The following is a 15,606-nucleotide window of genomic DNA, read 5'->3' on the forward strand; positions in this document are numbered from 1 at the left end:
ATTTCAGCTTAAACTCACTCTCAGAGAAGCCTTTCCTGACCCTCACTGAATAGTTTAGGCCTTCTAGATAAATGCTTTCATTGTGCCCTGTAATTTTCTTTGTAGAATTTATCATAATTATAATTATTTACTTGATATTTATTTTCTTTGCTAGATGGAAACTCTAAGGTTTTTGTCTTTCTTATTCAATGATTGATTCCCAGCACCCAGCTCACTGCCTGAGATATAGCAAGCATTGATACACTTGTTGCCTAGTTGAATGAATGAAAGAGTGGCCATATTAAGAGTATAAAACATGATAAAAACAAACATTTTACAGTGAGAACAGACCTTTTTATTAATATATTGAGATAAACTACAGAGACTGAAAGACAAAAATTCATATTTCATTCAGAACATTCATTAAAAATCAAATGCATTTACTTTGCGTTCTCACAGAAAATTTTATTTAAGTCTGATATAACATTAAATATTTTACAAATCAGACATTTCATTTTAAAATCTAATTTATAATCCTGAATGCATTATAGACAAAGTAAGCTCTCCTTTACTAGTTTCATTTAACTTATACAAGGCTTCCATTATAATTCCATCAAACCTTAAAAATTACCTGCAGCTTTTAAAAATACATAAAGTAAATGGAAAGAAAGTCTTATGCAGCAATCCAAAAACCAAAACCAGAAATTGGCAAGAAGCATTTCTTAATACAGATAAACTGCAAAATATCATTTATGTGTGTTTCTTTCTTCTCACTGGTTTAATCATCCTATTCAAAATAATTCTTTTTGAAACTAATAATTACAATACTCCAATGTCACTGAAAATCTCTGATTTTAATTGTGTACTTAAATGGCAAAGTAGAATATCAGATTGAAATGTACAGTCTTGTGCTGAAGTGAATGAGGCTTGCCATGCCAGGTGTCATCTGCTATGCAGTTACAAGACATCTTGGCAACTAGTCATCCCAGTTTTTACTAACTTACTAAACAAGGACATTTCAAGAAATACTTCTTAACCCTATATATTTCCAGATGGCTGGATATAGAAAGATATAATTATGTTTGAAGCATGGACCTTATAATAGGAATCTCTGCATTAAAATATGAAAAAGAGCAACAGAAAGAAGTCACACCAATGAAATTGTGTTGACTGATTTTCAAAGTTAGAAATAAAAATATCCACTGCTAATGGAAGCCCTGCACTGTGCAAACATAGTGTGGTATATATTAAACAATCACACATTTGAGGTATTAGCTGGAAAAAAATATATATATACACCTGTACATAGACACATCCACAGAATATTCACAAATCTATTGGCCCCAACACCAGCAGATAGTCATATTAAATAAAAAAAATCACATACCAACAGGAAAAAGTTACACATAGGGAATTTACAAAAAATGTGGTACTATAATCCTTAATATAAGGAGTATGTTTTGAATTAATGTTTTGAGGAAAAGTGTTTCCATTTATATGAAAGTTATCTATTTAATAGTAATAAAACCAAAAAGGAAGCTGAATTCTAGGACTGTTTTGCCTGCCAAATTATTGAAGGGATGAACAAGAATTCCTTGAAAAGCCTCATTCTATCCTTTTTCTTTGTAACTAGAAATTAGAATTTAAAATGTTGGAAATTATTGCCAGATTACTTTCTTTTCATTGGTTTATAGGATATTTTATGGATTTTAACTAGGCAATAGTCCAATGTGGTCAACAGACATGGTTTTTCAGCTGTTGAATGAAAATTAAAATAGGTATTGTTGATTTTCATTAGTTTTTCTGTTCAGATAAGAAAAAAGATTATGAATTCCCTTTCAGTTTGCTTCACTCAGTATGAAGATGGCTAGTAGTAATAGGATAGTACTGAACCCAAGCTTCACATGGGGAAGCTCAACAAATGTACAAATTCTCCTCTTTTAACCATTTGGTCCTTGGACATAAAACTTGCTTAACTGGCAAGATGGCTCACTTGGTCCTCAAGCCAACATCAAGAAATATTTAGCTGTCTTAACACAGGTGGGAGTTTTTTTTTTTAATGAAATACATAGGAATCCATTAAGTAACATCAGCATGTCGTATGTGTTAAATAGCTTCGTTTAAAAATATTACAGATCAACAGAAGGGAAATCAAAAACTTAATCATTTTTCTCAGTAACTACTTTACATACTAGTGTAATTAAAGATTTAACTGGAAGAAAAATTAAGCATAAAAGTATAATTAAAGTGAAAAGCTGGTATTCCACATTCCTGTTCCTATGAACACCTGAGCTGACACAAAAGCTGAGTAGTTTAATGCACTGGCATATATATGCCTTAAGGACTGTACTTTTCTCTACCAAATCTTTATAAATCATAAACAAGCATGTAATGATTATGAAACAAATATTTAGGCGTTCAAATGTAATGTTTACAAAATATATTATATTCACTTATTAGATGAATCCAACTTGACATTTTTCATTGTTGAGAATTCAGTTCACATTTAATCAAACTACATTCTGAAATTTACAAATGACTAAATGACTAGCACCAGTCTATTTGGGAACTAAGGAATCAAAAGAAGAGGAGAAGGGTACTATTGTCATTTCCCCCAAACCCTCACAAGGACAATAATGTTTGTGTGCATATGCATTGGTGTATTTGTGTGTGTTTATGTAAAAAGGGGTAAAAAAGGAAAGCATTAATAAATATAACTGCTGCTAAACTGTTAGAATACCAGTTAGAGGAGCTAATAAAGCACTATTCAAAGATTGAGGACTTTTAGGTGGTCATTAGAATGAGCCAATGAAATTGCAAAGTTCATGTAGTTAAAAATAAGATGGCAAAATGTTGGGATTTTTATTATAAAAAAGCAGCAAACATGAAAATATTTCATCTCAAGATATCTAAACTCTTCTTACTTTGTATGATTAACTCCAAATTATAAGACACTTGTTGAGCTTTTACACCATGATATAGATGACATTAAGGACTGAATCTTTACTTGCATATTTCATATGTGGCTTAAACTGTCAGGCACTCAGTCTGTCATTTCTCACTGCAGAAAATTTTATCAAACACATTTTCCCTAGCATTTTATGAAATTTAATGGAATGCAGCAATGCAACTGAAATATAATACTGTCCAAAAGCCATGTATGACTTTATAATATACACTTTATGGTACCACTTAACTTTGTATAATAACTTCACCTATCTCCTTAAAGCTGGGATTAAGAGAAAAAGAATCAGTCAACAAGAAGGTAAGTTCACAGAATTATCAGCCATAATAGTGTAAATTTGCCATTAAAATTAGAAAAATAGATGAAATATTTTTCATTCAAGTTTTCATAAATTTTCTGATACATATGAACTTTCAAAGTTAATTAAAATGCTATGAACTTAGTTTTTTTAAAAAAACTTACTCTACAGGCTCAACAAAATATTTAAAATTGTATTTTCTCTTAAGCACTGTTTTTTTTTTTTTTAAGGTAACATTTCTAAGAGCAAGTTGGTTAAGCTGTCTAGTTTTCCTATGACAGTATGTTGTTTAGTTTAACCTACTAATTCAATCAGGCATTTCTATTGATTCACCTGGAAAAGGGGATACAACAGAACATTTTTAAGAGCTCATTTTAGCAGTTTTATTCAACAGATGCCATAAATTAACTACATTCAGAAAAAAAATTTAAACAAAGAACAAAGCCACCCTATCTAGCATTCTCTCACTCACAAAGAAGTACCAAAGATATGTTTATGTTCCACTAACCAAGTATGAAGCAAAATCATTAAAATATTACAACTGCTAACCACAGAAGACTAGAAATCAAATAGTTTCATATCCAGTATACAGGCACCAAAAACTTCAATTTCCAGCTGTTTTCTTTTTTCTAATTCATATTATGGATTTACTTACAAGGAGCTTATTCTTATAGGATTAATTCAATTACTCAATGGTGAATAGATTTTAGCTCAGAATTTTTAAAGGATGACTTGCTTTAAGTTACTGTTCTACCTGCTGCTCTATTTCTGCTCACACTTGCATATGGCCAAACAGATCATGCTCTGATCAGGTAAGTATACTGTAATCTACTTTTATGTTTAGGAGTTGGCATAGGGTTAAAAGGCACAAAGCTATATTTTAGTACTCATATTTCTTATTACTTATTTGTAGAAGAACTTCTTTGGATCCTGCTTAAATGATCACCAAGAAACTGCAAATTTCTATGGGGGAAAATGTGAGTCCTCTTCATAAATTTTAGCAGTCTTCAAGGACATATACATCAAAATTTGGTGGCCTTTTACGTATTGGAATTGTAAATGACATAACTGCACTTTACTGTTCAACACCCTTTTAGTTTAATATTTATAGCCATTTCCTCATATTTTCTTTAAAATCTATCAGTATAGCATTTCATTTCTATGCATGTATATGTATAGTAATTCATAAAACTAAATAGCAAACTGATATTCTACACCAGTTCATTTATCTCAATATATATTTTGGAATATAACGGCAATATTAAAAATATCAATTCCCTCTAAGCTGATAATACTATAAGATTTTACACAAAGTTAAAGTTTTTTTCTTTTTGGAAAAGTTTCATTGTTTAAAGTCCACATATTTGACACCTTGATAAGGAAAATGTAAATGTGTCATATAACATTTATTCCATCAATTTAAACTGAAGTGTCTCATGGAGCTAAACACTAAAGGAATTTAAATAAAAAAGCAGTAACCTGTATGTACACAAAATGATCATTCCATAAATATTTACATGACAAGGGAAAAAATGGAGAATCACTAAAACTGGAAGTTGCTACAGGTGTGATAATCCTTTCTCAAGACATTTTAGTTAGGAATCATGTAAGCTTTTAAAATGAAAATAATTGTAGAAGCGTAACTAAAATATTCCATTTTAGTTTTCAATTACTATTTAAAGGAGCCAGTAGGTCATAAACAGTCCAAGATTTCAGGAACCAACTATTCAGTTTAGTTTTCAGTATCAAATCTTTTTCTTCATCTCTCATGATGAAACTAAACTTACTTACAGAAAAAATAAAGAGTACGCTAAAAGGTATAAATAAAAATTCCAGTTCATCCTCCTTTATAAAGACTGGTAAGCCGCTCTAATTCTTTACAGTTGTCCATGCTCAAGGCATCTGCCTTCCTTCGGAGTCGATCATCACGGTACACTTTTGCTGCATACTGCATATCTGTTTCTGTTAAGAAAGAAAAATATTTTGCTAATTGAATAAAATTTTTGTCACCTAGTTGCTTAAGCTCAAGTGATGCTTTACAGGAGCCCTTCGATATATTTTGATTAACTGACTTAAAAAAATGCAAGTACAACTCCTAAAAGCTGTTTTAGTAGGAAAAAAAAAATTTTAATGAAAACTTTATCTGATGTCTAGCAGGTAAAACAAACACAGAAAAGAAATAAGGATAGAATCCTGTCAATTCATGTTGGAATCCTTTCTCTCTACTCCTGTTCCCCAGTGGTTTAAAAACTATTCCTCTGAAGCATCATCCTGGCCTCTTTTCCTAAAAATATTATATGCTTTTCAATACTGCCAGTGGTTATTTTTGCTGTGGCCTTCTGTTAAGATTTCAGATTATTCCAAGACTTAAGTATTTAATACAAAAATTTTAAATCTTGTTCTGAGTTTACTTAAAAAATACATATAATAATGTTACTGAAGGAACATAGATTAAAAAAATGCTTGTTATACGATCATAATATTGCTATTCAGCAAATAAGTACTTCTGAGGCTTCCTTCAGTGTGTAGACAGCACAGCTACTAATGATATACAGACTACAAATCAAAATTCTTCAAGGAGTATTCCTTGTTTTTTCCTGTTACTCTCAGTCATTTCACTGTTTATTAATACCTGTAAAGACCAGGAGCACTTAAAGAAGATTTAACAAAAAAAGAAATCAGTTACTTTCTGGAACACAATGGTCAAAGTAGAAGACATCTGGTTTATATGGATTAGTCAAGATCACATTAAAAATATACTCACAGTTAAGAGAGCATTCCATTTGTAAAAATCTCCAGAAATAATCTTTACTAAATCAACTGGACTAGGATTAACAACTCAATCAATATTATACTATGCCTTTTATTTACACATAATGCACTTATATCTATTTACAGATGATTCTTCCCAAAGGAGAAATTTGAGACTTAGATAAACCAAAGTTCACACTGCTAACGAATGGCAGAGTCTAGATTCCAATCCAACTCTCCAATGCCTAGCCTAATATTCGTTCAATTATTTAAAGTACTGCTTGGGCTGGATATTTTTTTTGTTGTGGGGGGCCTGTCCTGTGCATTGTAGGATGTTTAGCAGCATCCCTGACCTTAACCCACTAGATGCCAGTAGCAATCCCTTTCCATTCCCATCCCATGATGACACACAAAACTATCTCCAGACATTACCAAACATCTCTAGAGATGGGTAGGGTGGAGGGAGGGTAGCAACTCATTCCCAGCTGAAAACCTAAAAGTCACTAGTCTAATGTAACCTTCTCCACACTGAAGACAGACTGATTTCACAAACTCATTGAGTTAGAAGTCAAGGAGGTCACATCTCTAACTGCCACTATATAGAGGGAAAAACCAAGACCAGAGAGGTTAAGGACTCTCTTGGAAGTTACATTTTATCAACTCTTCCCTAGCAAGGGGGAGATGATGATAATCACCGACATTTTCTGAGCATTTACTATGTGTGAAGTATTTTATTGCCTGATTTAATTTTCACAACAAACCCCATAAAGCTGGTTATTTCTGAGAAGACTTTGGAGCACAGGGCCTGGATTCGAGAGACAAATTGTCTGGTTTTGAATCACAAACAACCTCTATGACCTTGGGCAAGTTAGTAATCTCTCTTTGCTTCAGTTTCTTCATGTGTAAAATGAGTATAGTAACCTCACAGGGTTGTTGTGGAGATTAAATGAGTTAATACTTATAACATGCTTGGGACAGTGACTGAAACAGTAGGCATTATATAAGTGATAGCTATTATTTCCTCCGCCCACTCATCATCACCCATTTTACACATGAAATAAACTCATAGAGGTTACAATTCGTCAGCTAAAATCGTCAGCTAAAAATTTCAGAGCTAGGATTCAACTTTACTCTGTTTAATTCCAAAGTCAGTTCTCCTTACACTACACTATATGGTCTACATTATTATTCATAACAATGGTCACAAAAACAAGAACACTCAGTTCACGTGCAACATCTCAGCAGATTCTTATGGTCAATCTTTATAGATGGAACTGTTCCTTAAATTAACAAAACTGAGGCTGGAAAAGTCTAAGAAAATTAAGTGTTCCGAAGAGCCTCTCTGTGAACAAAGTAAAGAAAAATGAAATGTCAACAAAACTCATTGTACATTAAATTCTAAATACTAAAGCTAAATTAACAAAGAGTTTCAAACTTAACCCTGAAAACAGGATGCATCTTAAAATTGATGACACAGTTTATCTCCCAGGATTTTTTTTCTTTCTTGGTGGTACATAAAAGAATGATGTGTCTTACGATGGATATTATCAGTACAATAAAATTTGGTATTCCTTATTCAACCAAATATTTATCGATAACAACAATACACAAGTACCATCTTACTATGTGTGAATTCCTGTGTTAGGCCACATGTATATAAAATATATGATCTCATTTAAGTACTGTGCCCCAATTACGTGCCAGGGAATTCCAGAACATTCCTTGAATAGGGAAATCTACATTAATCAGTTCCAAAGACTGTGAATAAGTTTTAAAATGTTAAACCCATGACAAACTTACTTTGTTGTCTTTCTTTCCAGCAATTATTTCGAATATTAGTCACATAATCTTCTTCCACACTCTTTTCTACCTTTTGTAATAACATTCCTTTATATTCATTTTTAAAGTCCTTGTTGACATAATAAACAACACCCAAGTTTTCTGTCTGCATTTTAATAGTTTGCCCTGTTCCACTGTAAAAGAGATGCAGCAACATTATTTTAATTAAAATTGGACATTCCAATATGCTACTATAAACCAAGCGAACAAAAACAATTAACAATCATTGAAAAGTTAATATTGGTAATACAGGTTGAGCATCCCTAATCCGAAAATCTGAAATCCAAAATGCTCTAAAACTAAGACTTTCTGAGCATCGACAAGATGGCACAAGTGAAAAATTCCAAAGCTGACCTCATATGATGGGTCACCTTTTAATCAAAACACAGCATCACAGGTGGAAACTAAAAGCCTGTAGTTGTTTGTTGTTGCTATTGTTTAACAGCTAACACAGGTATTCTGGTGATGCTACTATGCTGGTTAGTTAACCCTGAACACATTATTTTTTCACTGTTAAATATTTATATGTGAATTAGAGTAAGAAAATGATTGCTTATCAGTAGCATATAAATTCAGAATCAGGAATGATGCCAAACAACCACAGGTTGTCCACATGGGTGGCTGAGATTGTGATACCTTTGCTTTCTGACAGTTTAATGTATACAAACTTTGTTTCATGTACAAAGTTACTAAAAATATTGTATAAAATTACCTTCAAGCTATGTGTATAGGGTATATATAAAACATAAATTTCATTTTTAGACTTGGGTACCATTCTCAAGACATCTGATAAAATATACGCAAATATTACAAAATCTGAAAAAATCCAAAATCCAAAACACTTCTGGTCCCAAGCATTTTGGATAAGAAATACTCAACCTGTAATTTATTTACGTTCTGTCAAATTGCCCAAAACAATGATTTCATGTCACAAAGTAACCACAGTTTTAAATACACTATGCTTTTATAAAGTTATCTCAATTTTTCATTAATAAAAATCTTATTTGGAATAAAGTAATTCTTATTTTTAGACCAATGTGATTGTAATACTGTAAAATCACTGCCAATATGATTTTTATTATTTTTTCTTTATCTGCTTTTTATTTGTTCATGCTGCTATTAACAGCCAATATGATGTTATAGTTTCCTTTATGTTCACTGTTTTAAAGTTGTCTAGAATGGATGCTGTATTAAATTTCCTTTATGTCCTGACCTCTTATATATAAAGTATATGGTGAAAAAAATACACCATAAAAAAGTAATATTTGCTTTTATTTAATCAATATTTTGCAAAATGAAGAGTAAAGTCATTTTCCCCTTAATGATATAAAACTATGTAAGATCAATCATTGCTCTTTTTGTCTTTAAAGTAGTTTTGTCCTTTAGAGTATTTTTTTGCCTTTAATGGCAACACATTACCTACCACATTAAATTGTTATCAAGTTCAAATATAGCATTTCTGTCCTTATCCACAGTAGGAGAATAGAAATGTAAAATTAACAACATAAGACAAATTTATTACTTAAAGTAACTAATTTAAAAATTAGATAGAAATTTAAAATCTGGTACACTTGCAGTAATAGATTTGGCACTTCAAAGTTTACACGAGCACAAGCTCTTTAAAGGAAGCTAGGTCAGAAATAGCAACAATTCATTTTTGTAAAACTTCACTTAGCTACTTACGATCTGGGATATAAGGAGTAAGGAGGATTAGAGACCATCAACTGGCTTAATAATGACACGAGGATCAATACAATTATGGGCATCAGCTGGATAAACACAGAAAAACCTCCCTATAAAAAATCATCAAAGAATAACAAATTGTAATATAACTGTAGTTGTTAATAATCCGACAGTTGTCATACATTTTGAGGCAGAAAGAGCATTTGAGATCATGTAGTTCAGTGCTTTCAAATCTGCTAACAATACCAATGGGGTGATTCTTAAATATAACTGCCCAGGCACATCACCAGGAGATTCTGATTTTTAAAACACTGATAAAATGTGATTTCATTTTATAGATGAGGAAGTCCTCATTTCTTTCTCTCTCTCTTTCCCGACTCCCTCCCCCGACACACACAGAGACTCTATCAATATGCTGCAGGCTGTAAAACCATGTTTTACCTTGGATTTGAGGGTAGAAGATGGGAGCTGATGAGTGGCAAAGCTGGGGGCCAGGCCTTTTAATTTCTAGTCTAGTGCTCTTTCCATTTACCTTTCCACTTCATGTAATTAAACTGCTATAGGCAATTAGGTATAACTGCATTAGAACAAGGAAAGTTACCTCCAATTCAAGTTTTTCAGTATTCTAAATTCTTCAGGACCAACAATAACAAGTTGCCTTCACAACATGCACAATGCAGGTGTACCTTCATTAGAACCACAGAATAACAAATCTAAAGGGGTCATACTATCCAACCACCCAGGGCTGACCTCTCCTCCTATTCCTACAATATCCCTAAGGATTTTCTAGTCTCTACCAAACACCTCTAGTAAGAGAAAAACTCAATATTTCCTACAACAACTTGCCCTCTTTCCAGACAACTCTAATTGCTTTTCCTGAGCTGAAATTTGCCATTTTGTGATTTCTAGTCATAAACGTACATCTCCTCTTTCCTCTTCTCTTTCATGTCCACTATGTCGATGCTGATGTTGTTGGCTATAACCAGCTCTTCCATTTGAAAAAGAATGTACACTACCTAAAAGATTAAAAGCAGAGTTAAATTAGGGAGAGCAATTATGATCAGAAAAAGTATATTTTCTTTTACATTTTTCTTTAATTATTAAAAATTAGTAAAAAATGCATGTTTATTTTCAGTAGTAAATACTTATTGCCCTCTCCTCTTGTGAGTGAAGGGTGGATAGAAATAGGAATGATTCTTCCCAATCTGCTTCCTTTACAGGTAGAAGTTCCTTCTTTATGAAAACTTGACTAAGAGTTTCTCCACACACATAGAGGTTTTTATAAACCTCTTTTGTTTATGACTAGTTGTTTTTATAAATGTTGTATTATTACTTTGAAACTTTGCTTTTTGCATTTATCAATGAATCATAAACATCTCTAGAAATCAAAAGATAGTATTCAAATTCATTGTTTAAAAATAGCTCTATAATATATCTTGGTATTGATGGACCACAATTTATTCCAACATTCTCTTGCTGATAAACATTCAAGTTGTTTTCATATAAGATGAGCAATCAGAAATGGCTACCATTGACAAACTATGTTAAAACTAGCAAAATAACTGCAAATCAAATATCAGAAGAAAATTTACTATTGCCTGAAAGATTTCTGATTGTTTCTAGTATATTTCCAGTCTAAATTACTAGTTTTAATAATTTTTCTGTAATTATATATTCTAACATGTCAAAACACAGGTTATATTTTCAGTCATTAATTTGCATTTATATATCCTCTTTCCTTCAAGGATGCTTTGCAAAATGTCCTATCAATGACCACAACCTTGCCGAGCATGGTGGCTCCCCTCTGTAATCTCAGCACAGGATTTGGGAGGCTAAGGTGGGAGGATCACTTGAGGCCAGGAGTTCAAGACTAGCCTAGACAAAACAGCAAGACCCTGTCTCTACAAAAGTTTTAAAAAACTTAGCCAGACATGGTGGTACATGCCTGTAGTACCAGCAACTTGGGAGGCTGAGGTGGGAGGATTGGTGGAACCTAGGATTTTGAGGCTGCACTGAGCTATGATCATCCCAGTGTATTCCAGCCTGGGCAACAGAGCAAGACCCTGTTTCTATTAAAAAATAAAAAGAAATGACCACAACCTTTCTCAATAATATTCAGAGAGGGCCACCAGGTCCAATTACATTGCTACATTCATGAAGATTCTCCTAATGTTGAATGAGATTTACTTCAGCGCCTGAAGTAAATTTTGTAAACAAGACTAAAGCTATAATTTTAAGTACCTTAGAGGAGCTACATTCAAGGAAAATAGATTTCCACACTAACAACTCACAGTACAGTAAGTCCTCACTTAATGTCATCCAGAGGTCCTTGGAAACTGCAGCTTCAAGTAAACATGATGTACTATATGCCTTAGCAATTTAACTCTCGTTTATATCAATTAGCCTGTGGTAAAATTAGTTGTTATACAGAACATTGTTTCACTTACAGTCACAGTTTCCAAAAACCTTATGTTAAGTGACCACTTACTGTAAATGTAAGTGGCGTTTAATACTATTTATGTTGGTAGTATAAAATCTATCTATTTAGTGGTATCACTACAGTATTTCACTTTGATAGTCTAGTTAAAGTTAGCTATTTCTATTTTAATGTAACCTTAAAAATCCACTTACTTTGAGTATAACCTATGAATCAGACTTTCTACTGTTTAAATGGAAATAGAGATGAGTACCTCTACATAAATCCAAATTAGTCAACTATAATATTATTGATAAAAGACGTACAAAGATTTCTAGAGAAGCAATGTCAAATAGTCATCTGGGTTTAAGTAAAGAAAACCATTCATAATTGTAATAGTACTTACCTAAGACACAGACATTACATTTCATGCTTACATTCCCTTTCAGCTTTATATAAAATACAGAATATCTGTACTCTTCATTTTTTTTTTAATTAAAATATGTTCTAGGAAAAAGGCAGGCTATTATAAAAGTAATCACCCTAACATTTTTCTCTTGCTTTCATGAAAAACCATCACAGGATCATAACACTACAAGAAATGTAGGAGAAAAGATAGATACATCTCTAAATAATGTAACTGGAGGTAAGACTCTGTAGCTTCATAAAATATAGTATCTATAATTACATTAAAATACCTGAAGGAAATCCACCCCCAAAAAATATATTAAACAAGTCTTCTGGAGTTATATCAGCTTCACAACCTCTATGGAAATTAAATCTGCCATTGTTTTGGTGGTTACATGCTTGTTCTTCATTGCCCGTGAGGTCATACTGTTTTCGCTTTTCTGGATTACTTAAAACAGCATAAGCATTTCCAATCTCTGAAAAAGTAATGGGTAAAAGTTGGTAAGCAAAGTTTTTATATTATAAAAGTCTACCCCACATAAAAACTAATGTCGTGCTGAAAAAAAAAAAAAAGACTACCTGAAACTAATTCAGAAAATTGTTAAAAATATGTTCTTTTAAAGCTATACATTGTGTACAATTACACATATTATCTCTCAATACAACTTTTTATACCAGACAAGTGTCTCTACTGCCTTGAAAACAAAGGAATATCCATCTTCCTTTTTTAATATTGTGCTCCATCTCCTAAAATCCTGCCTCTTAAGCCATTTTTCAAGTGGTTTAAACAAATAACAATAGCAGTAGCTACCATTTATTGAGTACCTAAGAACTGCCAGGCTCTGCACCCAATACCTTATTACATTGTCCATTATTATCCCCACCTTACAAATGAGGGCCCTGAAATTCAAGAACTCAAATTCTTCTTAGCACAATAAGTACACTCTCTTTATGCAGCCTATACCAAAAATCGTTTTTTGCACCGTGGAGCCTGCATGAGCTATTCTTTCATTCTATCATCCCGCACAACTTATCCCCTAAAACAGTAAACTCTATTAAGACAGGGACTGTGTTTATGTTTTCATGGCCGTATCCTCAAGGTCCAGCATAAAGTCTGAATTAGTTTTTAAATAAATACAGACAGTCCTCGGTTTTTCTGTTTCACTTTGCTACCTTCATAACATTTATTTATAAAAAATAATTCTATTTCCCATCTCACAGTCCCAAATCCAAGAGGTAATGGTACACTGGTTACCAGAATTTACTTAAAACAGCATAAGCATTTCCAGTCCCTGAAAAAGAAATGAGTAAAAGTTGGCAAGCAAAGTTTTTATATTATAAAAGGCTGCCTCACACAAAAACTAATGTCATGCTGAAAAAAAAGACTACCTGAAACTAATCCAGAAAATTGTTAAAGTTTACAAATTTACCAATTTACAAGTTGTAATGCTTTGAATCTAAAACTAGGAACTACCCTATTCTTATTATTCTGACATTTTTAATAATCACTTCATAAATACATCTTGCTTCTTAAACTAGATTGTAAGCCTCTTGCAATACAATATTTTGCAATATTTTAAAAATAGTTTTGGATCCCATGTGGTGGCTGCCATAGATACTGTACAAGCAAACAGATGCTTATTAGGTAGTTGTTTTTGGATGATTTCACATTATCCTGAAATTAATTGTATACAATATTCTGGATATTTTCTTCTAATCGAGCTTCTTAAAACTGGGATTCAGAGATTGCTTTCAGGTGGTATGTGTACCCTGCTGTATGAAAAATTAGGTGGATGGTCCATCTATTTGAGGAGATACTTTCTTCAGATTCTCAAAGAATCTGTGACTCAGAAATGTAGCCATCATTTTATGAATTATTTCAAAGGGAAAGCACAGTCAAAGATAGAAACAATGTACTTACAAACAACACCAAGGTATTAACTCATACCTAAAAAAAGAAGCATTATCTATCAGTCTCCTAAAATTGTAGTTTTAGTAACAATATCAATTTTAGGATTTAACATCTATAAACTAAAAGGGCTATCCCATGTTATGTAACAATGCTACTTTAATAGTTTTAATACTTTAAAACTATTAATATATAGGCAACTCAATTCTATTTTAAGGCTTCCTTTTTTAGAAAAAGTAATTTCTAAACATTAAGATATTTAGATGGTATTTGAGAAATACTGTCATAATCTAAAATTGTACACATAAGACAATTTATATATTGTGGCCAGATTAATTTTCTATTCATTTACTTTGTGATATTATACCCATATAATCAAGATTTTTTGCAGTTCCTTATTATCTAAATAATTATATCCAAAATTTATTTTGGTATTCAGAAGTTTTACAAAATGCATTTCTACCTCATTTTCACTTATCTGACCAAAAGGTACCTTCCACTTCATTTATTTTTCTTTAAACTTTTAATACACAGATCCGCTATGCCTTTTGCCTAATTTTTCCCAATAGTAATATTTTGCAAAATTATCTTACAATATCACAAACAGGATATTGATACTGATATAGTCAGGATAGAGAACATTTCTAATACCACCCTCATGCTGATCTTTCATAACCACATCCAACTCCTCCTCCTTCCCTTCCCAACCCCTGACAACCATTCATCTATTCTCCATTTTGACAGTTTTGTCATTTCAAGAATATTGTATTAATGAAATAACACAGTACATAAATGGGATTATATTATATGATATATAAATTGATTGAAACCTTTTGGGATTGGCTTTGTAAATCATAACACTCTGGAGATCCAGGTTGTCATATTTGCCAACAGTTCATTTCTTTTTATCAGTGAGTAGTAGTCCATGGTTAAGGATGTACCACTGTTTGTTTAACCATTTACCACTGAATAACATCTAGTTTTTCTCTAGTTTTTGGCTATTACAAATAAAATTGCTATATACATTCATGTACAGGATTATGTGTAAACATAAATCTTCATTTCTCTGGAATAAATCCCCAGGAGTGCATTGTTGGGTTGTATAGTAGCTGCATATATTTTTGAGAAACTGCCCAACTATTGTGCAGAATGGCTGTGTCATTACGTATCCCATCAACAATGAGTGATCCATTCTCTGCATCCATACCAGCATTTGGTATTGTCATTATTTTTCAGTCAAGCCATTCTGATAAATGTGTAGTGATATCCCATTTTGGTTTTACTTTGCATTTCTCTAATGACTAATGAATGACAGTGAAAATCTTTCACTGTGCTTATCTGCCCTCTGTATATCATCT

At 32.3% G+C, this 15,606-nt stretch overlaps 1 protein-coding gene across 3 annotated transcripts in view; it reads right to left on the minus strand.

Annotated features, from left to right (window-relative positions):
• Positions 1 to 311: 311 nt before the first annotated feature.
• DNAJB14 (DnaJ heat shock protein family (Hsp40) member B14) overlaps positions 312 to 15,606 on the minus strand; it is a 51,241-nt gene continuing 35,946 nt past the window's right edge. For 2 of the 3 annotated variants that reach the window (XM_005555536.4, XM_045392691.2), the window contains 5 exons: positions 12,630 to 12,815; positions 10,437 to 10,531; positions 9,516 to 9,625; positions 7,794 to 7,966; positions 312 to 5,204 (listed from right to left, as the gene is read on the minus strand). In XM_005555536.4, the coding sequence (XP_005555593.1) occupies positions 5,080 to 5,204; positions 7,794 to 7,966; positions 9,516 to 9,625; positions 10,437 to 10,531; positions 12,630 to 12,815 (689 nt within the window). In that variant the 3' untranslated portion in view covers positions 312 to 5,079. Of the gene's footprint in view, positions 5,205 to 7,793; positions 7,967 to 9,515; positions 9,626 to 9,956; positions 10,532 to 12,629; positions 12,816 to 15,606 lie in introns of those variants that run through there. The other variant, XR_012434974.1, reaches the window with a different exon arrangement.

This window comes from Macaca fascicularis, chromosome 5 (assembly GCF_037993035.2).
Source record: "Macaca fascicularis isolate 582-1 chromosome 5, T2T-MFA8v1.1".
Taxonomy (NCBI): Eukaryota; Metazoa; Chordata; class Mammalia; order Primates; family Cercopithecidae; genus Macaca; species Macaca fascicularis.